The sequence below is a fragment of the Macaca mulatta genome, chromosome 13 (assembly GCF_049350105.2).
Source record: "Macaca mulatta isolate MMU2019108-1 chromosome 13, T2T-MMU8v2.0, whole genome shotgun sequence".
NCBI classification, from domain to species: Eukaryota; Metazoa; Chordata; class Mammalia; order Primates; family Cercopithecidae; genus Macaca; species Macaca mulatta.
Genome location: NC_133418.1, coordinates 50,287,831 through 50,308,825, shown reverse-complemented (window position 1 = coordinate 50,308,825; position 20,995 = coordinate 50,287,831). Strand labels below are relative to the sequence as shown.

Here is a 20,995-nt window from a genome sequence, read left to right as displayed (position 1 = left end):
AGAGGCAGGAGAAAGTCTGAAGAGAGCTGGAGGACTGACAGGAGAGAAGGGAAGCAGGAAAGACACCTGAGCTTGGTCTGGGACCATTGGGGAGGGGAAGGCTTGCAACTACTGAGCGTTCCCCCTCCTCTCCCCTCATACTGCAGGAGGGTGATTATCACCAGTGGAATAAATGAATGTCAGAAATGTCCACTGGCTGAGTTAGGCTGGAATCCCTACCAGGCAAGGCCACTACTCCAAGCTTCACCCCAGCGGGCCAGGCCTTTCCACCCTCTGGCTGCTGGCACCATCATAGTGGGAACATTTCCAGCCCAGGGGCCTGGCAGAGGGCTTCCAAGTAGGGGTGTGGCCTCTCTGGGCACCCATCTCTTTGCCTGTGTCCCAGCGGAGGGTTCTTTTGGCAGGATGGGGAAAGGGTCAGGCACCCATTAACAAATGACCTATGGGTAGGGAAGCAATGTCATCACCCTGGGGCCAACCTAGGGATTAGAATCAAGGTCTCCCAGGCACAGAGTAGGTGGACCAAGACCCCACTGTCTTTCACTTAGGCCCGGTGACTTCCCCTTGGTAGACTGGTAAGCATCAGTCCTGATGGCTGGCTGGATGCTGGGTCCAAAACTTGACCTTAGGGTTCTTACTTTGTAAAAATGGCGTAATTATTACCTACCTTAAGGGTTGCTATAAGGGCTAAAGGAAACATTGCATTGAAAGCCCTGGCACAGTGCCAAGTGCAGACTCCATAGCACTACAGATTTTACTGTTCTTTGTTCATGACGGGAGTCTGAATAGAGGCATGGTGCGGCAGAGTCTCGACTTTATTCTAAAATATTGGGAAAGGTAGCCTGGACAACATAGCGGGACCTCCTCTCTAAAAAGAAGTTTTTAAAATTAGCCTGAGGTGGGGTTGCACGTCTGTAATCCCAGCTAGTCAGGAGATTGAAGCAGGAGGATTGCTTGAGCCAAGGAGGTCGAGGCTGCAGTGAGTGGTGATCGCTCCACGGCACTCCAGCCTGGGCGACAGAGCGAGGCCCTGTCTCAAACAACAAAACAAACTTACCAAAAAAAAAAAAAAACCGGGAAAGGTGAGCGTCTGGACTGTGGGCCGGAAGAGGCCCAAGTGGACCTCCTTCCTCCACCCTGGAACTCGGGCAGGAGGCAGAGCACGAGGTGAAGAGTCCCGGACCCCAGAGCTCAGGGTTGGCGGCGGCTTTGTCTTCAATCGTCCACCTGTATCTCCTCGTCTGACTGGTGGGGCCGGGAGTCAGGGCCGGCGGGTCCGAGGCGGAGGCTGGGATCTGGAGCGCCGTCGGGCAGTGCTAAACTGCACAGGACTTCGGGGGACAGCGCACGTAGCGAGGCGACGTCGGCGCGCATCTCCTCCACGTCGCGCTTAAGCTTGGCTCGTCGGTTCTGGAACCAAGTGACCACTTGCGCGTTGGCCAGGCCTAGTCGCGTAGCTAGCCCGTCTCGCTCGGACGGCGCCAGGTACTTCTGGAAGACAAAGCGCCGCTCCAGCTCCAGCACCTGTTGCGCGGTGAACGCCGTGCGTGACTTGCGCCGTTTGCGGCCGGCAGGGCCAGGGCCCAGCGCGTTCGCGGCTGCCCGCCCTGCAGGGATAGGGAGGAGGTCAGTTTCCAGTCTCCGGGAATCAGGCTGCGGCCTGGAAAGAAAAATTGGGGGTGGGGTTGGGCCGGTGGCGGTGGGGAAAGTAGAGGGAGAGCCAGGAAGGCGGATGGGGACCCGAACTGTGATCCCTTATCGGGAGTCAGGCCCAGGTGGGGATAGGGGGCGCAAAGCGGGCTGGCCACAAGGATACGAAAGGCAGCAGACTGAGGGCGTATTGTAGGGGCAAGGAAGTGAAGGAAGGGAGGGATGATTCAGAGGGGACCAGGTGCAGGGTCAAACCTTCTGGGGTGGAGCCTTTGAGGCTTTTAGGAGCCTCAGGCTGAGCAGGCTATAGGTTGAGGGTGACACCAGAGGCGAGTAAGAGTCAGGGCAGCCGACCCAGCGTGGCGGTGTTAACAGGACTTAGATCATGCCCTTCCATGGATCGGGTCGGGCATTCGGCTTACAGTTCCTTAGTGACACCAGAGCCCGCTCCTCGAGCCCAAAAGGGAAGATAATGAGGTACAGAAAGCGAGGAAAAGCAGAGTGCGCAGTCCCGCGCCCAATGCTGCGCCAAGGACTTTCTGCTCCTTGACTCCTCTCGAGAAGAGAGTGCCTTGGAGCGGAGCTTGGTCACACGCAGAGACTCGACCCTCTTTCCAGCGCTTTCTGTGCCTCCCTTGCAGGCTCAGTCGTTTACCGCCTGCGGCTCAAGCCTTTTGTCTCTTTCTCTCCTGCCTTTCTCTATCGCGACTGCCCTGCCTACAGGGAACAGAGCAACTGGTAGCTCAGTTGGCGACAGTCTGCCCTTTCCCTGCGGTACTGGCGGCCTTCCGGAGCCGCCGCGGAAACTAGGGACTAACGGAAGAGAGGTGAGAAGTCGCAGGTGCGAGTCCTGGCATGTGGGCTGAGGACAGGGGACGGATTAGGGTGGGTGGCCTGGGTGGGACAAAGGTTTGAGACAGGGAACCAGGAGGAGAGAGGTGGGGAAAAGGCCAAGTCAGAGTCCGCGACCTTGCCGGCTCTATACCTTCAGAGGGCTGCGGAGCGCGCGCGTCAAGTCCGCGGAAAGTTTTACTAGTCAGCTCCTCCAGCGCGCACAGCGGCGACGTTGGACCCGGACCCGACTCTGGAAGCTGCGGCGCAGAGGGTGCTCGGGGGACCATGCCCGGGGCTAGGATGTCTGCGATGCTTAAGAGTGTCCGGGGTGTTCGGGGCTCGCGTCCCGAGTTCATGGTCGGCCGGGCTGGGGCGGTCCCGCTGCCCGCTGCGCTCGGCTCCGCAGCCGCCTGGGCCCCACCGCTTGGCTCCCGATCCGGGCCCCTAGCCTCGGACCCGCCCCCGGCTCTGGGCCCGAGTCCCGTGTGCCCCTCCTCCTGCGTCCCCACCTCTCCACCCTGGGCCCTGGTGGGTTTGGAGCTCCTAGATGTCCGGGGAGGGTAATTCTGCAGGCTGGGGCAGGCGCGGAGAGCAGAAGCCGACCAAACTACCCTTCAGAGCAGGGCCGCGGGGCTGCTCCGCGCTGCGGGGTGCTGCACTGTGCACAGTCAGGCCGGGCCATACCTCCAGACGCTGTATGCCGCCGACTCCCCGCCTAGCAGCAGCTCTGGCTCATAAACTCGTAGACGATAAAATTGCCTTCTCTGGCCCCAGCGGCTGGGGATTTGCAAAGTTCTAAGGAAGGCTATCAGGGCTGACTGTGCTGGGATATCTGATCCCAGCTAGGACCTCAGTCTCCTAACCTGGCTCCCTCTTCCCCACCCCACCCCTGAGAAACGTTGTTTAAAAGGTCCTGGCGGCTGGAAGTGATTAGTGCTGCGTGGGTCGGGGGCGCAACACTTGAGAGGACCTGGCCTGGCAGAGCGACTGCAACTGGGAGTAGTGGGGATGCCACGAAGAAGCAAGCACAGGTGAATGGATTCTAGGCTGCCCCACCTGACGAGGTCAGAACACACAGAGAAGCTGCCAGGAGACCCGGGCCGCAGGAGAGAAGACCCAGGGAACTCCAAACTGGTGCAACTGCCCAGGAGGGGTCTTTGTCAGTGAGGACTGGCAAAATCAGTCAATTTCGTCTGTCTTTGTCTTCTTCTTCTTAAGCTTCCATAGTTCAGGTATGTATGGTTTCCCCAGCCTGTGGAGGCTCAGAAACTGCCAAGGGGAGCAAGGTGCCCTGGCCAGAGAGGGGTCACTCCCCATAGAAGAGAGACTTGAAGGGCAGACTTTACGAACCCAACTGGATTTTGGGACAGGCATCCTGACAACCCAGGTGCTAACTGTGAGGCCTGGTGTATTCATTCCTCTTTAATCTGGGTTTTATCTGCCACACTTATACTGGTTCTGGGCTCATACCTGGGTAAGCACCTGCAGCCCTCCTTTGTAGGAAGAAGGCAGCTCAGGGACAGCAGTGCCTCAGCAGTGGAGACCCAGCAAGGTATGGGTTTTGTTCCTACATTCCACCCCAAACAGTTGGAGGATTGACAGCCCAGAGGCAGGGAAGCCCTGCCACTCCTGAGGAGCCTGCAGCTTTGCTGCCCAGGGAAGTTAGAAACTGATGTGCTTCTAGCTTTTTAAAACAGTGCCACGAAGAACCAGGCCAGTCCCTCCTGGACTGTCCATTATGTCACTTTCCTTGTAGACTGCTGCGTCTCCCACCATCTGTGCAGTGTCCACCTGTCTATTCCCGGGGGCAACTGCAGCATGCAATTGGGGTTCCCTAAACAGGGCTTAGGAGATCCAAGGCACCTGGGCCAAAGACTCTTTGACAAAGATGGGAAGGCACCTTCATCGGGTCTTCTTGGTAAAGGGCTCACTCCAACAACCCCCCTCCCCCACCCGCAACATTCACACAATGCCCTCCTGGAAAGCTGAGCAACACACTTAAAGCCTGATAGGCCACTGCTGGATCAAAGAGCAGAGCCAGGCCATGGTGGAAAGCTGAGCTGCCTCAGGACCTTGTTAAATGGTTATTAATGGTGAGGGGCAGAGGAGGTCCTGGAGAGATCTTCGGGCTACAGGCCTCAGCCCTGGAAACCATCCCAGTGGTTTCACTTAATGTGCAATAAAGCAGCTCTCTGGAGGCAGCAGGAACTGCCCCACTGCATCCCAGGCATGTCACCAAGCAGACGCTGCAATCTTCACTCATACATCCTCTATGTGGCTTTTGTGTCTGTCTCTACCTCTGCTCTCAATTACTTGTGTGTGTCTGTGAGGAGTGCGGAGCTCCTTATGGGCCTGTGCCTTGCAGCCCCTTCCATCTCTCCCGCCTGGTTCTCCCCTCTGCAGCTGGGCTCAGGTACTGGGATTGGACAGCTCCCAAACATGAGTTTGGGGGAGGAGATGGAAGTGGAGACTAGCAAAGGGAGGAGGCCAGGACAGCAGAGGCCCCTCTAAGGTCATCATAGCGGCCAGGGACTAGTCCAGGGGATCGTGGGGCCACAGAAGGGGACTTTTCCCAGTACTGGAACTCGAGCTGGGGAGAAACCGGATCCACAGAGAGGGGTAGGAGGAGGGTGAGTGATTAATGAGGAAGATTAAGAGATTAAACCTTGTTCTAGGTTGGGGAGGGGACACTTACTCGGCTGTCCTATAGGCTACCCCCAACCCCAGCTTGGAAGCGCAGAAAATCCCGGGTGCTCGCCTCTTCCCGCCCACGGGTGGAACCCTCCCTGTTCAAGATCCTTCTCAAGAGATGCAGGGAGGCCAGCCTTCACCACTGGCCCCGCGGGGCGGGGCGGACGGTTTTCCTTCCCCGTCATCCTCAGGCAATCTCTTGTGTTTCCCACCTTCTCAGATTCCTTTTATTGTCCCTTCAGACATTTCAGGGCCCTGCACTCCCTCCCCTTGTAGAGATCCCCACATTCCAAATTCGGTCTCTTGGGAAGGCACCCCATTCCCACTTAAGGATGCTTTCTCACACCTCCCCTTTCAGATTTCCCATTCTCATCCCCCAGCCCTACCCCCACCTCATCTTGCATACCCCATCGGGGGATTCCTCCACCCAGGGCTGCCCCTGCTCAACCCAGTTCCCCACTGGTGGCACAGAGTCCTGCTCAATAAATGACCTTTAGTCTCTGATTGCCTGGCCCGGACATTCCACTGAATTCTGTGAATGTGTAGGAGGGTTGGAGTAACCCCTTAGAATAACCCGTTGGGGAGGTGGACAAGGACAGTCTCAGAGAAGAGCTTGCCCCCCTCCTCCCCACCCTTAGGGAACATCCGTGAACGGGAGTGAGAGGGAAGTGGGAGTTCAGGGAGAAAAGTCCAGGCAGAGGAGCGTGAGAAGGGGCGTCCGTCCGTCTCGCACACTTCTGGGATTGTTTTCTCTTTCAAAAAGAGCTACTGCGGAGTGAACCGATCCTTATATTTTAGTTTCATGACTTGGGGCGCGGCAGGCCTATGAGTTGTTTTGCTCCCTGGACGTTGTTTTGCAAAGATCTCTGCGCGCCCACCGCCACCCTCCCAGGTGTGCGGGTGGGGAAGCAGCCAGCGGTGGGAAACTCGGACGCCCTCCCCGACACTTTTCTCCCCCCAACTCCGCAATAATCACTTCTAGGGAAGTCCTTTTTCCCATCAAGCCCTGGGAATGATTGGCCAGGCTGAGAGAGGGACCCGTCCTCCTCTGTGCCAAAGGCTGGAGCAAATCCTGGTGCTGTCGCCTTTGCGTGTGAGTCCTGGAAATGGCGGGGTTGAGGAAGGTGGGCAGAGGCAAGGTTTGGCCCCCCAGGGGAGAACGGACGCCTTGTCCCGAAAGTGCAGCACGGCCGAGAGCGTCCGGGGGTGCAGACAGCGCCCTGGGGTGGTCCTGCCGCCGCCTCTCCTTTGACTCCGGAGCGCCGCGCCGCGTCCGGGCGCGTTCTCAGTTGCTCGATGCCAGAGAGGACCCTGGGCGTGATTCTCCCTCCCTGGCACAGACGGAGACCCGAGTGACCCCGGGGTCCGGGTGGGAGTGGGGAATGGACCCACAGGCCCGGGACGAGCGGCGCGGAGCCCGCAGCTGGCCAGCTTCAGCCCCCTTGGGAGACGCAGTGCAGCTGCCGCTGCTGACAGACTAGACCAAGGCTCAGCGGGGCCCCACCCCAGATCCGGCCAGAGCGCCTTCCGCGCTGCTTGGCCTCAAGGCGTGAGTCACCAAGGGCCTCAAGTCCCGTGACTTGGTTCTCAGGGTCTCCGGCCTCGGGGCCATTAATCTTCAGACCTGGCTTTTTCGACGCCGAGCTGCCGCCCAGCCCCAACGGGAGGGCCTTCCAGAGAGACCAAGTCGGACTGCTCCCCAACTCCCGCAGCTGCTCGGCCCCTGCAAAGCCCCCGGGAGCGTTTCTACTCTCCCTTGAGCCCATGCCACTCCCCTGTCACTCCTAGGAAACTCGTTTTTGCGCAGAAACTCCTGGAGAACAGCCCTGGGCGCCACGTACTTGCCCGGACTGCAAAGCCCACAGAGCTTCAATTCGGAGGAAGAGGAGTGGGGAGCCCTGAGCTGGGGTGTTCCTGGAGGAGGTCGAGGAGGGGGCTAGTGGGGGAGAGGCATTCCCTGGAAACGTTTGGAAGCTTTGGTAATCTTGGAGACCATGTCAGGAAAGAAGCGTACCCATGCCGTCTGCGGTGTGCCCACCCGGGTCCCCATCAGTGCCCCACGGACTCGAGCTCTTCCTCGGCGTCTGCTGCCTCTTCATCCGCGCGGAGAGGCGGAGGTCTCCCGGAAAGCCAGTCTGACTGTAGCACCCCAGAGCGTCCAATGCGAGCTCAGGCCTTTCCCACAAGTCTGGAGTTTTCTTACCCAGTTGAGGCCACCTTTGCTGTACTCACTCCCTACCCTCCCGCCCCATCCTCTGCCACCCTACCTCCATCTTTGATGGTTAGCGCCTTCAGCCCTCAACAGCTTCGCACAACCAATCCCCTAGAAGCTGTGAAGTCAGACCAGCCAGGGTGGGACCTAGGTTTTAACTCGGGTTCTGGCTACACATGCTGCGCCTCCGTACAGTTTGTCCCAGATTTGGCAGCAGGCCGGAACTCTGCTTTGGCCTCTGTCTGTTCCTGTCGCAGTTGGGCAAGTTTCTAGCTACCCCACTGAGAGGACCATAGAACAAGGACCCTGGCATGGCATACAGACAAGGAATGTTTGCTCAATTAATGGAGCTGGTGCCTTGCAGCTTCCCTCTTGTTCCTTGAAGTTGCCCTTGCTGTCCTCCACATCAGCTCCCTCCCCTCCTCAGCTACTTATTCTCCATCCTGACTTCTAGTCTTGGTCCCCAAGTACTTGTTGAATTCTGTATGGACAGCCAAGCATCCACTTTTGACAATCCCTGTGGCCCCACCCCATTTGTTTTTTAGACTTCTCCCTCCTTTTTGTCCCCATCCCCCAAGTTATAAAACTGTAACACAATTCTTTGGATTTTTTTTTAAAATATCTCACTTGTTCAATCCTGCAGCAGCCACTGTCCAACTCCAGCCTTCTCACCACCGCTGAATTAGGACATCTCCTAAGAGGCCCGCACCCACACTGTATGCTGCAGCATACAAGGACAGCTGAGAGCTCCCCTCGAGGAAGGCTTCCCATCACCAAAAAGAGTGGTGTGGGAGGCCTGGTTTCACACATATAGGGATCCTCTACCCTTCTCCTTTGGCAAGACATTGAGGACCCATGGCCATAGAGCACAGGTCCTTCTTCACAATGAAACTCAGGATTTTTGAAGAAGGCAGGACACAGCATGAGTGTGAGGCAGGAAGAATAAGGAAGAGAGGTGCTTTTTAGAAGTTTTTATTTCAAAAAATAAAGCTGCAGTTCATTTCACATAAATATCTGGGGAGGGAAGGGGAGTGGGATGGGGTGGGGGCTTGGCCCCTACCTCCTCTTCTCTTTCACACTGTATTGTAAAAGCAAAGGGGATGGCTAAGGAGAGAATGAGGAAGTAGTAGTCAGTGGGGAGTATTATTCTATTATCCAAAGGGCCCCTCAGCCCACCCTTCCCCTGCAGACTGTGGGTTGGTTGGGGGGAGTCTGAAGGGGGGTGAAGCCAGGGAGGGTGGCCTGGCTTACCTTGCCGAACCAGCGGGAGAGCCATATCTGCTTCATTGTCATGTGATCAGGGAGAACTTCATTGTCAAAAAGGAGCTGCACCTAGGAGAGAGATGGGGGTATAATTTTAGGAACTTTCTGGCAGGTCAAAAACTACCCTCGTCCACCCTAGACTTTGTCCCTCCTTTCTTAGCCCCTTCTCCCCTCCAAGAAACCAACTGTGAGACTACTCACATGCTGAGGGTTTAGCATCAAGCGGTGACACAGGACCCTCCGGAGATGGCGTACCTCAGCTCTAACAGAACATCGGACATACTTGTTCTGGGAGCAGGGAGGGGAGGGAAGAGGGCAAGGTGTGTGAGGGAAGGGCCATGGGAGGTGAGTCTCCTTAGAGAGGCCCTCCCCTCAGCCCTTCTCACCTGCAGGACGCTTTTATTCTTGTCTTTGCCAGAACTGGGGGGAAATAGACACAGGTTAGGGAACCCTATCTTTCCTCCCCTCCCCCACCCAGAGCCATGATATACTCTCTTCAAGGGGATAGGTACTCACTCACTGCTTGGCCTCTCCCCCATACCCTCCCTGGCTCTGGGTCATTGGCACTGTCACCTTCTGCAACCCCTGACCTTCTCCTACCTCAGCCGCTCCAGGCACAGGTTCAGCTGCTCATCATAGCGATAGTAGTGGGCTTTAGAGTGGTCAAAGCTGCTGAAGGGGAGGCCAAGGTTGCTCAGTGCTGGCTCTGAGAAAGATAGGGTAGTGAGGTGGCTGGTGGCACACATTCCATACTCCTCTTTCCCCAGAGAGCAAAACTGGGCAAGAAGAATGCTCTGGGGGCTTTACTCTCCCGCGGCCAAGGACATACCTTCCCCACTGGGCTGGGTGACCCGGTCCAAACCTCGGGACTGGTAGAATTCCCGAATCCGTTTCTCTTCACCTAGAAGAAGGTGAAATATGAGAATAAAGTATTAGCCCCTCCTCACCCTTTGTCCTTCCCTCATCTTTGGCCTTCTGCCTACATGATTCCTACCAAAGCCCCTGTCACCTCAAGCTGCCACTCAGCAATTAGTCCTCAAGAAGCCCCTCAAAGTCAGGTTAGTCACTCACTGTCTTGCAAGCCAGGCACCAGCTTGTACACGATGTCCTGCATGACCCGGTCCAGTTTGAGGTTGAGCAGTGGCTGTGTCTCGTGGATCTTAATGTTGCACATGGGGCAGTACTTGCTAGTTTGGAGGTACTTCACAATACAACTCTTGCAGACTGCAGGAAAAGAAAAGTAGATTCTCAGGCCCTCTGGAAACTGGATTCATGGGCTGGGTGGGGTGCCTGGATTCGTGGGGCAGGCCGCACAGAAGCTGGCAGTCGGCTTGGTGAAGACTAGGGACTGGAAGAACTAGGCAGTCTCCAAGGCACTCACAAGTATGAAGACACTCTGTGATGGTGGTGGCATCCACGAAGTAGCCGGCGCATAGGCAGCAAACAATGTGTTCATTCAAGTCTTTGATCTTCACTCGAACTTCCTCCTGAATATACACCCTCCGTCACCAACCATCCACCCTCAGCCCCCAACCCGTGCGCCTTCCCACTCTGGGGGTCGCCTCCTTCATCACACTCCACGGCCAAGCCCCGCGTCCTGCGCCATCAGCCGGGGATGAGCTCCAGGGGGCTGGCACTCCCCCTCCGCCCAGCAGAGGGCTCCGCGCACAGCGGGGGCTTCCCTCACGTGGACTCGCCTGACCCTCCTTTCCCAGGGGAGACTACACGACGTCGGCGACACAATGCGCAGGCGTCCTAAGCGGAGTTTGGCAACTCGATCGCAATCACGCAGGCGCACTGGGTACTCTGTCTCTGCGCAGGCGCACTGGGCGCCCGGCCAGCCACCGCCCGTCCTTTAGCCCGCCCCAGTTCGCACCGCTGGCCGACCACAGCAGTAACCCTGCCGCCCTTGCACCTCGTTCCGTAGCGGGTCCATCTTGTACACTGACTGGAGCTGGTTCCGAAGCCTCATCGCGATCGCAATCTGGCCCCCCTGAGGAGACGCCATCTTAAAGGCTGATCCCAGCCTGCCACTTCCGGTGCCGCCTGCAGGGCGGGACTTGTCTCCCAGCAACGAGGTTCTAGGTCTTTTCGGATTCGCTCACCCTCTGTAAGGCCCCGCCCACGTTCCTTTCTCCCCGTGTGCTCACCTGAGCCCCACCGGCCCCTCCCCTCCTCAATCCGTAATTAAGGAGTGGTGGGGGGGCATAGGGAAGGGTCCTATCTCTTCAGCCTCCTGTAGAACTCATCATAGTAGACCCTAAGCGACCTCAAGACTAACTTTTGGAGCCTGCGAAAGACTGCCCCCTCCTACCCCCAAAGGCCCGGCAGTCTTGTGCCTGCTACCCGCTCAGGGTCGTCGGTCTTCTGTGACGACTACCCTGCTGAAGAAGCCCCTCCTGGGTCCTCTCCTCGTAATGCCGCCCTGTCGGCGTCCGCGGAGCGGAGCTTCATCCAGATGGCGGGCCTTCTCCCCGCTCCACGGAGGGAGTTTCTCGGGCTTTGCAGAGTCTCGGAGAGGGTGCCGGGGGATGGGGAGGGAGAGACCCCCAGGGACTTGGTAGTGATCTTATCCCCCCATTCTCCCCCTGCTGCCGGGGATGGGGGGGCAGGCCCTGGTTAATGATGATGATTTAATCATCGGCGCCTGCGGAGGCCTGGGACAGACTAATGCAGAGCAGATGCCGAAGGAGGAGGGGAGGACGACTAGGACACTGCCACACACAGACAGGCTTAGGCAGCGAGCGCCTGTAGTAGCATAGGCCCAGCCTCGCACTTGGGGATTACGCGGGATGCTCGAGAGCTCTACACCGCCAGCCCTGGGTACTTAAAAAAGGATAAATTTCCTTTGAGGTATTAACATCAAATGTAACTGGAGATTCGAGAAGGGAGAGATTCCAATGGAGACCTCAAAAAGGCTTTCTGGAGAAAGTGGGACTTTGGGCACAATTTAGACTTGGGGGAGGGGGTGGAAGTGTGCTGAAATAGAAAGGACGTGGAGGGGAATGACCAGAGGACAGGAAGGTCAAGATGTAGATTTGAGAGTGGTAATAGAAAAAGCAGGGCCTTAAAGAGTTGTAATTTTTAGCCTGAGGGCAATTGGGAGCTAGCGGACTTTTTTGAAGGGAGGAGGTTATCCTGTGAAAGCGACATTTTTGTTCATTTCTCTTCAGAGGGAATTGGAGTGAATATGCAGCAAGAAGTTATGAGATTAGTGATTAATCAACTATTCATTACAGCCACTGTTTATCTACTTCCCTGGTCCAAGTCACTATCCTCTGTAGTGGCTTCTTGACTGTTTTCCTTGAGTCCCCCTTCGCGTGTTCTCAACATAACAGCTGTGTTTGTGCTATGTTTCTCAGAGCTAGTGATTCTGATAAAATATGAAACACAAAGGACAAAGGACAATTTTTGAGATGTGGATGTGTTTATTATTTTTATGGTGATGTTGGTTTCATGGGTATATACATATGTCAAAACTTATCAAACTGTACACTTCAAATATCTGCAGTTTATATGTCCATTATACCTCAAGAAAGCTATTAAAAATAAAGTTGAAAAATTAGGTTGTGGCCGGGCGCGGTGGCTCAAGCCTGTAATCCCAGCACTTTGGGAGGCCAAGACGGGCGGATCACAAGGTCAGGAGATCGAGACCATCCTGGCTAACACAGTGAAACCCCGTCTCTACTAAAAAATACAAAAAACTAGCCGGGCGAGGTGGCGGGCGCCTGTAGTCCCAGCTACTCGGGAGGCTGAGGCAGGAGAATGGCGTAAACCTGGGAGGCGGAGCTTGCAGTGGGCTGAGATCCGGCCACTGCACTCCAGCCCGGGCGACAGAGCGAGACTCCGTCTCAAAAAAAAAAAAAAAAAAAAAAAAAAGAAAAATTAGGTTGTTTCTTTTTTACTGTTTAAAACCTGTTGAGAGCTTCCCTTTTCAATCAGAATAAAAGTCAAAGTCTTACAGTGGTGTGCAAGGGCCTGCATAGTCTCTTCAGATACACCAGGATATCCTTCCACTGTGTCCCCAACTTGAAATGCTTAGGCATCCAAAATGGCTCCCCCCTTCTTTCAGGTCTTTACTCATGAGGCTTCTGTAATCACTCTAGATGAATAACAACTCACCCACCCTTTCACTTCCTTGTTTTTTTTTTTTTTTTTTTGTTAGCATTTATTAGCATTCTTAGCATTTATTATTATTTAATATACATTTCTAATATATATTATAAATATTTTCTAGTTATTTTCAGAAAATATTTTCTAGAAAACATATTTCCTAGTTTTTCATCTGCCCTTTCCACTAGACTATAAGCTTCTCAGTGGCAGGGATTTTTTTCCTCTGTTGTGTTCACAGATACAGCTCCAGTGCCAGCTGCATAGTTGGTGTTCAATAAAAATTTTCTGGATGAATACATGAATGAATCCAAGTGGTGGTGATGACAGCCTCAATTAGGGTTTTAGCAATGGCAATGGAAAGGAAGGGCTGTATCTGAAACATTTCAAAGGAAAGTATAATAGGAGGAAGTAGCCAGGAACCTGGCTTGGTAGGCCTGGGTAAGAGGGTGAAAGAAGAGCTTTGGAGGGAAGCATGTCCTCCAGCCTGCTGGACTTATGTGGCTGCAGGGAAGCAGGGGGAGCTTGTTAGAAGGCTAGAAGAGTGAGTGGTGGGGCTGAAGTGTCAGAACGAACCAGGGATGGAGGTCTCAGAGTTATCTGGCTGGATATGAGAGTTGGGACTTTTGGAATGGGTGGAACTTGAGCAGATGTAGAGATAAAGAAAGTTTAAGGCCTGGTGCAGTGGCTCACGCCTGTAATACCAGCACTTTGGGAGGCTGAGGTGGGTGTATACTTGAGCCCAGGAGTTGGAGACCAGCCTGGGCAACATGGTGGGACTCCGTCTCTACAAAAAGTACAAAAATTAGCCTGGCATGGTGGCGCATACCTGTAGTCTCAGCTACTTGGGAGGCTAAGGTGGGAAGATTGCTCGAGCCTGGGATGTTGAGGCAGCAGTGAACTATGATCGTGCTACTGCACTCCAGCCTGAGCAACAGAGTGAGATCCCATGTCTTAAAAAAAAAGAAAAAAGAAAGCTTAAGTGTGAGCTCTGAAGAATCCTCACAGTCTTCAGTGGAAAAAGCCAAATCAGTGGAAGAAAAACATAAGCAGTGACTACGAAAGTCCAAAGATGTGGAATAAGATATTACAGAAGCAAAAAGAAGGGACACTTCAAAAAATAATTGATGACCAACAAAGTAAAACATGTCAGGGAAGTCCTGGAGGAGGGATACTGAACACTGGAGCTCTCTGAGAAAGGGTTACTATAATGAAGGCAGCTTGCACTGAGTTAAGAATAAATCATGATGAAATGGAGGCAGTACGCATGAAGTAAAAAGGAAAGGAAAAGCATGATCTCTTTTGAAGACTCAGGCCAAGATTTTGTCCAGATAATAAAGATCTGAGACAGTTGAGGCATAGGAAAGACTAAGTTGATGAGAGCCACGGACACACAGGACATGGTGAGACAGATCCAAAGCAGTGTGTTTGAGGGGGCACTCATTCCAGCACCTCTATCTTCAACATAAACCAGCAGGAACAATCCTTTCCCTGTGAATCAGATTCAAGGAGGCAAGAGAGGACATTTCAAGCCAGGTTGGGATGGTGGCACACACCTGTAACTCTAGATACTCAGGAGGTCAAGGTGGGAGGATTGTTTGAGCCCAGGAGTTTGAGGCCAGTCAGCCAGCCTGGGCATCATAGTGAGATGTCTCTTAAAAAAAGAGAAAGTCCTAGGACTGTGGTCTGAGTGACATAACTGGATACCATCTGTTCTTGAAGTGGGGCACTAAAATATTTTTAAAACTCCCCAGAAGACTTGTATGAACTACTGAGTTTGTGACCATTCTTAAACGATTAGTTGGACAGTCTCTGGGTGGCAGTACCATCTGTGCTGAACTCAAAAGGCAGGGGTGTGTGTACGGGTCTGCATGATGTTGCCTTTTTTTTCATTTGTTGATTCACTCACGGACTCATTCAAGGATTTATTTAGGTTGGCTGGAGACACACTGGTTACCCTGCCCGCCTGCCCCCAGACTCACCCTTCAGAGCAGAGAAAGGGACTAGCAAACTCCTAACCTGCACACCAGCCCCCCATTCAGAGATTATATTTCTTTGCTGTCTCCCTAGGTTCCCTGTTCCCATCTGGGGGAATCCAGCCCTTGCTATCAAGGAAGATTTTTTTTTTTTTTGAGATGGAGTCTTGCTCTGTCACCCCAGACTGGAATGCAGTAGTGATCTCGGCTCACTGAAACCTCTGCCTCCCGGATTCAAGTGATTCTCAGCCTCCCCAGTAGCTGGGATTACAGGTGCCTGCCACCATGCCCAGCTAATTTTTTTGTAGAGACAGGGTTTCACCATGTTGGCCAGGCTGGTCTGTCTTGAACTCCTGACATAAGGTGATCTGCCCCCTCTTGGCCTTCCAAAGTGCTGGGATTACAGGTGTGAGTCACTGCTCCCGGCCTGAAGATTTGAACAGGTTCATGCTTCCTTGTAGCCCTCTCAACTGCTGAGAAAAGTGCATGGGTTTCTGTAAAGGGATGGGAGGTGATAATGTTGTTTGTCTTCTCCATCAAGATGAAAATACATCTGGTAAATTGGTAGGAGCCCCCATCCTCTTTCAGAACAGGCTGTGAGCAGGGCTGAGGAGGGGCTGGACAAATTGGATAGTAGAGGTGGTCAAGATGGGGGAGGTTGACACTTTTTTTTTGAGACAGAGTCTTGCTCTGTCACCCAGGCTGGAGTGCAGTGGCATGATCTCGCCTAACTGCAAGCTCCATCTCCTGGGTTCATGCCATTCTCCTGCCTCAGCCTCCCAAGTAGCTGGGACTACAGGCACCCGCCACCTCGCCCGGCTAATTTTTGTATTTTTAGTAGAGACGGGGTTTCACCGTGTTAACCAGGAAGGTCTCAATCTCCTGACCTCATGATCCCCTCCCCCCCGCCGCCTCAGCCCCCCAAAGTGCTGGGGTTACAGGCGTGAGCCACTGCGCTCGCCAGGTTGACACTGTTCCCCCTACTGCCCTCTGTCCTATTTATGGTTCACCTCCTCTAGACATAAGGCTTCGGAGAACACTGGAGGGCTGGTAGGGCTGGTGGACAGAGCTCACTCTTCTTTCTCTTCATCTTCCTGCCCAGATGCCCAAATATCATTCCTGGTTCCCAGGGGAGAAAAGACCCCCTCACCCTGCCCCAGGCACCAGGCTGCCGGCCCATCTGCTGGGGAGAAAGGAGGGGGCAGAGTCTTTCCCAGGGGATCCTGAAGAATCAGTTTGAAGATCAGTGCTCCCAGGGAGATCCAGCTACTAGACTTCCAAGGCATTTCGGTTCACACGGGAAACCAGCAGGATGGAGCTGAACAGCGGGATGGGCTGGGGACCAGGGTAGAGGGCTGGCACAGCAGAGTAAGGTCCTTTGGCTACCACGTGTCAGAGGTAGGCTGAGCTGCTCATTGGTGCCCACCCGCCATCGCCACCGCAGGATGGTAGAAGCGCCCCCCTCTCTGAGCCCAGTCTCACCGGCTCAGAGGCGCCAGGGCCCCCCCGGGGGCCGGGGCGGGCCGGGGAAGGTAATGTAATTCCGGCCCAGCTAACCCGATTACGGCGGCCTGCACCGGGCAGGGCGGCGGCGGGGGCGGGTCTAAGGCTCAGGGGCCCGTCCGGCGGGGGTCCCATCCCCGGGAAGGACGCAGAGTTCACACACTCCCAGCTCCTGGATCCACGGCCAGAGGTCACAGGGTCACCAAGCGGCTTGGGTCTTTCCCCACCTCCCTTCTCTGACAGCTCCAGGCCGTTTTCTGATTTTGGGTGGGGTAAAATGTTTATGGGAAACAAGGCGGCCAGGATCCAACCAAGGCCTCAGTGAGGTCCCACGTGTCCCTTGTGGCGAGATTTCGCCCTCCCGCCGTTGAGGAGGAAGAGTGTGAGAACAGACTTCCTAGGCACAGAATGGAAGGGCGGAGTCCTGCACTGGGGACTCCCTGCACTTGGGGTCCGGGGTAGAGCGCCAGCCCCAAGAACCCACCGGCCTGATTTGGCCGGGGTTGAGCCATGGTCCAGTTTACACGGATTTCGGAAAATCGAAATTCTAAGAAACACGGGACATCAATTACCGGTGCGCATGAACAGGGCTGGGGGGGACCTGCAGGAGAGGCCGGAAGGCGCACCATGGTCGCCGGCCCAAAGCGGCCGTTCCCCGCCCTTAGCCCCTGCCGTCCCCTTCCCACACCTGTTCTCTTCCTGGGCCTGCAGCTCACCGGGCGCCGTTCCCCAGCCGCTTCTTACGCAGCCGGGAAACCACAACGAGATTTGGTCTTCGAGGGCACTTAGGCGGGGACCACAACGAATCCAGGAGTTGGCCAGCAGGATCCATCGAGAGGCGAAGAGTGGGGGCTGGGGGAGGAGGCACCTGCGCAGGAAGCCGGTGAGGCGGAGGCAACCCAAAGGCGGAGGCCAGCAAGGATGGAGGCGCGGTGAGCATCTCCGCTGACTCAGCGGCCCATGCTCGGGCCCCTCCCGCGCTGAGCCTGGTTCCTAACACCCTGGCCCCCTGTCCCCCGCCCCGCACATCTCCACCAGCCAGCCTTCCCCCTGCGCTTGGCGCAAACAGGCGTCCCTTCCCCTTTAACTGCTGGGCCCCGCCCCTGCCCTACCCCCAGCCCCCACTACCCACCCGGGCCGATCCGTCAGTCACTGCCCCAGCCGGAGCTGGCCAACCCTCTCCACCCGGGACTTGGGCAGCGGCGCCGGCAGCCCAGCGTCTATTTGCGCTTGAGAGCCAGCAAGAAAGCTCCAGGGGCCCCAGCCGGCCGTGCTCCCCCGGGATGCAAGTCCCTGCGCGGACGCCCGGCAGCGGCTGGCACGGGCGCGGCTGCTCCGGGTGCACAGGGATGCTGCTGTTCTGGGGACCCCGGCGCCCTGCCTTGGCCAGCCCCGCGGGCCCCTGAGGTCACTGTCCGGAGCGCGCCGCCGCCGGGCTTCTGGAGCTGCCTGAGGCATCCTCCCCAACCACCGAACCTCCGGCGGTTCTTCTCGGCCCGGGCCGATGGAGCCGGGGATGCTGGGTCCACACAACCTCCCACACCACGAGCCAATCAGCTTCGGCATCGATCAGATCCTGAGCGGCCCCGAAACCCCTGGGGGCGGCCTAGGTCCGGGTCGCGGGGGCCAGGGTCATGGGGAGAGTGGGGCGTTCTCGGGTGGATACCACGGAGCCTCGGGCTACGGTCCCGCTGGCTCACTGGCCCCGCTGCCCGGCAGCTCCGGAGTGGGTCCGGGCGGCGTGATCCGCGTCCCTGCGCACCGCCCGCTGCCTGTGCCGCCGCCCGCGGCGGGGGCGCCTGCAGTGCCTGGGCCCTCGGGTTTGGGCGGCGCCGGAGGCCTAGCGGGACTCACCTTTCCCTGGATGGACAGCGGCCGCCGCTTTGCCAAGGACCGGCTCACGGGTGAGGTTGTCTGACCCCTCCAGTGTCACGCCCGACTCTGACCCCGTCTCCTCATCTCTTAGCTTTCTGCTCCAACTCAAGGACCCCTTTCACACCTCTCACTAGATCCTCCCAGGGGATCCTCCCCCAACTCGAATCTCTGGGTCCTGCCTCCGAGAGGCGATGGGGAGGGAGCTGCCGTCGGTGCCCGCGCCCTCCTTTGCAGTCCCACTGTCCAGGCGCGGGGAGGGTAGGGTGAAGTTACAGGGGACGCCTCCCTAGCATCTCAGGGGAAGGGCCTTTCTTGGCTATAGGGCTCGGCTGATGCTTAGGATCCGGGTAAGGGCAGGGCGCGGGAGCTCTGAGGCCTGGACAGCGGCGCGGCCTTCTTAGTGGCACCTAGGGCTACCCTGCAAACCCTGCCCTGCTCTTTCTTCCTCCCGGTAGCTGCGCTCTCGCCCTTCTCTGGGACGCGCCGCATAGGCCACCCCTACCAAAACCGGACCCCTCCGAAAAGGAAGAAGCCGCGCACGTCCTTCTCCCGCTCACAGGTGCTGGAGCTGGAGCGGCGCTTCCTGCGCCAGAAGTACCTGGCCTCTGCGGAGAGGGCGGCATTGGCCAAGGCCTTGCGCATGACCGACGCACAGGTCAAAACGTGGTTCCAGAACCGACGCACCAAGTGGCGGTGAGGCGCGGCGCGGGCGAGGGCGGACGGCGTCCCCGGGCCGGGCCTGGTGAGAAGCGAGGCGGCGGGCAACCCCGCTGACCCCGCGTCTCCCTTCCCCAGGCGCCAGACGGCGGAGGAGCGCGAGGCCGAGCGGCACCGCGCGGGCCGGCTGCTCCTGCACCTGCAGCAGGACGCGTTGCCACGGCCGCTGCGGCCGCCGCTGCCCCCGGACCCTCTCTGCCTGCACAACTCGTCGCTCTTCGCGCTGCAGAACCTGCAGCCCTGGGCCGAGGACAACAAAGTGGCTTCCGTGTCCGGGCTCGCCTCGGTGGTGTGAGCGACGCCCGTCCGATCGGCGTGGAACGCCGGGCCCGGAGCGGTGGAGCGCGCGGCTGCCTGAGCACATGGTCTGGTGGCAGCCGGGCGCGTGAGGAGCGGCAGGCCTTGAGGCTGTCGTCGAGGGCTCCCCCACCACCGGCTGACTCCCAAGCCAGCGTTGCGCAGATGCACGGTCCGCTCAGAGGCGGCCCTTCCCGCCATTTTTCACTTCACTGCAGTTAAGCCGCCGCTGGAACCTGAGGCGCCGAGAGGGCGGGACCTGCAGGACAGTAGCCAATGAGGTGCGGGGAGGGGGCCGGGCTGGCCAATGGGAGCTGCTTTCCTGAGGGACTCGGAATTCTCCGGCGGGTGGTCGGGAGCTGGGGCTCTGCGGGGCGCTAGCGGCATTGCGCGCGGTGCACGCTGGGTCCGTACCAAAGGTGTGAAGGAAGGAAGACATCTACCACTGCGAAGTCATGGAGGGGGTGCCGGAGCGCGAGAGGCTGGCTGATTGTGACCGGAACCAGAGGGTTGTCCACCCCGGGCATCATCCCTCAACTGTAAAATAATCGCTAAGGATTCCTTCCTGACTTTGAGCCTCACGTTGTCATGTGTGTTCAGCCTGCTGGCAACATCCTCCGGCAACACGCCTGGGCAGGAGGCGAGTAGGATACTTACACACCCAACGAAAGAGAAAATCTAGAAAGAAAATCTGGCTCTGGTGTCACATAGGGACAGAGAAGGGAGAGGAGGAAACAGTGGACAAAGTTAATGGGCCCAGTGGAGTTAGGGTGAAGAGAATTTTGAAAATAATTTGGAAGTGACAAGCTTAAGAAGAATCAAAGGTAATTCCACGACTGGAAATGTGCAGCATCAGGAAATCAGTGGTGCTGTGGATGATGAAAGGGAAATTGGGAAGATTGGAGCAAGATTAACTATACAGGCAAAACTAAATGTTATACCTAGAGAAAATAAATCCTGGAGAAGTGCCTTTGAGGGAGATCAACTGACATCCACATAGAGGTGGACCTAGATAGAATGAATGAGAACAGATAGAATCTCTGAGGGAGGGCACTCTGAGGAGAAAAGCTGAGTTCTAAGGACTAAACCTTTCCACCAAATTCGACAACCACGTTTGCAATGTGCAAGATGATGGAGAATACCTAAGTCAATAGTCCAAGGCAGGCCGGGCACCGTGGCTCACGCCTATAATTCCAGCACTTTGGGCTGACGTGGGAGGATCACGAGGTCAGGAGATCAAGACCATCCTGGCCAACATGGTGAAATCCCCTCTCTACTAAAAATACAAAAATTAGCCGGGCATGGTGGCATGTGCCTGTAGTCCCAGCTACTCGGGCAGCTGAGGCAGGAGAATCGCTTGAACCTGGGAGGTGGAGGTTGCAGTAAGCCGAGATCACACCACTGCACTCCAGCCTGGGTGACAAAGCGAGACTTCATCTAAAAAAAAAAAAAAAAAAAAAAAAAATTCGAGGGCAGAAAAGGGGAAGGGAAGGAGGAGAACCTAGGAAGAAAGAAAGGAAAGCATGATGTCTCTGAAGTTGTTCGAAAGACTTCAGCTTGTCGGTGTGTCTGGGCTGCTGGGAAGCTTGTTAATAGAAAGTCTAGTTAGGGGATGGTTGCATTAGCCTTAAGGGTTAAAAAGGAATTGGATTTAAGTTGTATGAGGAAGGGAAGAATTTATCTGATTCCTCTAGCATCCCCATCCTTTGTCCCGTGGAGACTGGTGCACTGTGACAGAGGGAAGAGAGGCCAGGCTAGAGACCAACCGTAGTCAGACAACTCATGCCTGTGCTAGTGACAACTATGTTGATCATAGAATGAAGGCCTGACTGGAGATGGGAAGAGGCTGCAAACTATAGTTGGAGGA

The 20,995-nt window shown here is 56.2% G+C and overlaps 3 protein-coding genes across 4 annotated transcripts; 1 reads left to right on the top strand and 2 right to left on the bottom strand.

Moving 5' to 3' along the window:
* Positions 1–797: 797 nt before the first annotated feature.
* On the bottom strand, positions 798–3,084 carry LBX2 (ladybird homeobox 2). The gene is made up of 2 exons (XM_001110071.5): positions 2,636–3,084; positions 798–1,607 (listed from the first exon to the last, which is right to left on the bottom strand). The coding sequence occupies exons 1-2, from the start codon at positions 2,838–2,840 to the stop codon at positions 1,216–1,218; spliced, it is 597 nt and encodes a 198-aa protein (XP_001110071.1). The 5' UTR covers positions 2,841–3,084; the 3' UTR covers positions 798–1,215.
* A 5,259-nt stretch (positions 3,085–8,343) lies between these two features.
* Positions 8,344–10,686, bottom strand: PCGF1 (polycomb group ring finger 1). 2 transcript variants are annotated; one of them, XM_015112696.3, is made up of 9 exons: positions 10,566–10,686; positions 10,032–10,137; positions 9,722–9,874; positions 9,480–9,551; positions 9,251–9,356; positions 9,037–9,070; positions 8,852–8,938; positions 8,639–8,719; positions 8,344–8,491 (listed from the first exon to the last, which is right to left on the bottom strand). In XM_015112696.3, exons 1-9 carry the CDS (start codon positions 10,656–10,658, stop codon positions 8,444–8,446), a joined length of 780 nt encoding a protein of 259 aa, XP_014968182.1. In that variant the 5' UTR covers positions 10,659–10,686; the 3' UTR covers positions 8,344–8,443. The 2 variants fall into 2 exon arrangements, with proteins under 2 accessions (XP_014968182.1, XP_077815533.1); XM_077959407.1 differs by having other exon boundaries at positions 8,344–8,719.
* A 5,943-nt stretch (positions 10,687–16,629) lies between these two features.
* On the top strand, positions 16,630–20,097 carry TLX2 (T cell leukemia homeobox 2). The gene is made up of 4 exons (XM_001110250.5): positions 16,630–16,813; positions 17,358–18,143; positions 18,570–18,807; positions 18,910–20,097. Exons 2-4 carry the CDS (start codon positions 17,744–17,746, stop codon positions 19,124–19,126), a joined length of 855 nt encoding a protein of 284 aa, XP_001110250.1. The 5' UTR covers positions 16,630–16,813; positions 17,358–17,743; the 3' UTR covers positions 19,127–20,097.
* Positions 20,098–20,995: the final 898 nt, after the last annotated feature.

Coding starts and splice junctions, on each gene's coding strand:
- LBX2 (XM_001110071.5), bottom strand. CDS start 2,840: ATGAACTCGGGACGCGAGCCCCGAACACCCCGGACACTCTTAAGCATC. Junction 1,608..2,635: donor CGCTCCGCAGCCCTCTGAAG/GTATAGAGCCGG, acceptor CTATCCCTGCAG/GGCGGGCAGCCGCGAACGCG.
- PCGF1 (XM_077959407.1), bottom strand. CDS start 10,658: ATGGCGTCTCCTCAGGGGGGCCAGATTGCGATCGCGATGAGGCTTCGG. Junction 10,138..10,565: donor TGGACCCGCTACGGAACGAG/GTGCAAGGGCGG, acceptor GTGTATATTCAG/GAGGAAGTTCGAGTGAAGAT. Junction 9,552..9,721: donor GGTGCCTGGCTTGCAAGACA/GTGAGTGACTAA, acceptor ACCTTCTTCTAG/GTGAAGAGAAACGGATTCGG.
- TLX2 (XM_001110250.5), top strand. CDS start 17,744: ATGGAGCCGGGGATGCTGGGTCCACACAACCTCCCACACCACGAGCCA. Junction 18,144..18,569: donor TGCCAAGGACCGGCTCACGG/GTGAGGTTGTCT, acceptor TCCTCCCGGTAG/CTGCGCTCTCGCCCTTCTCT. Junction 18,808..18,909: donor AACCGACGCACCAAGTGGCG/GTGAGGCGCGGC, acceptor TCCCTTCCCCAG/GCGCCAGACGGCGGAGGAGC.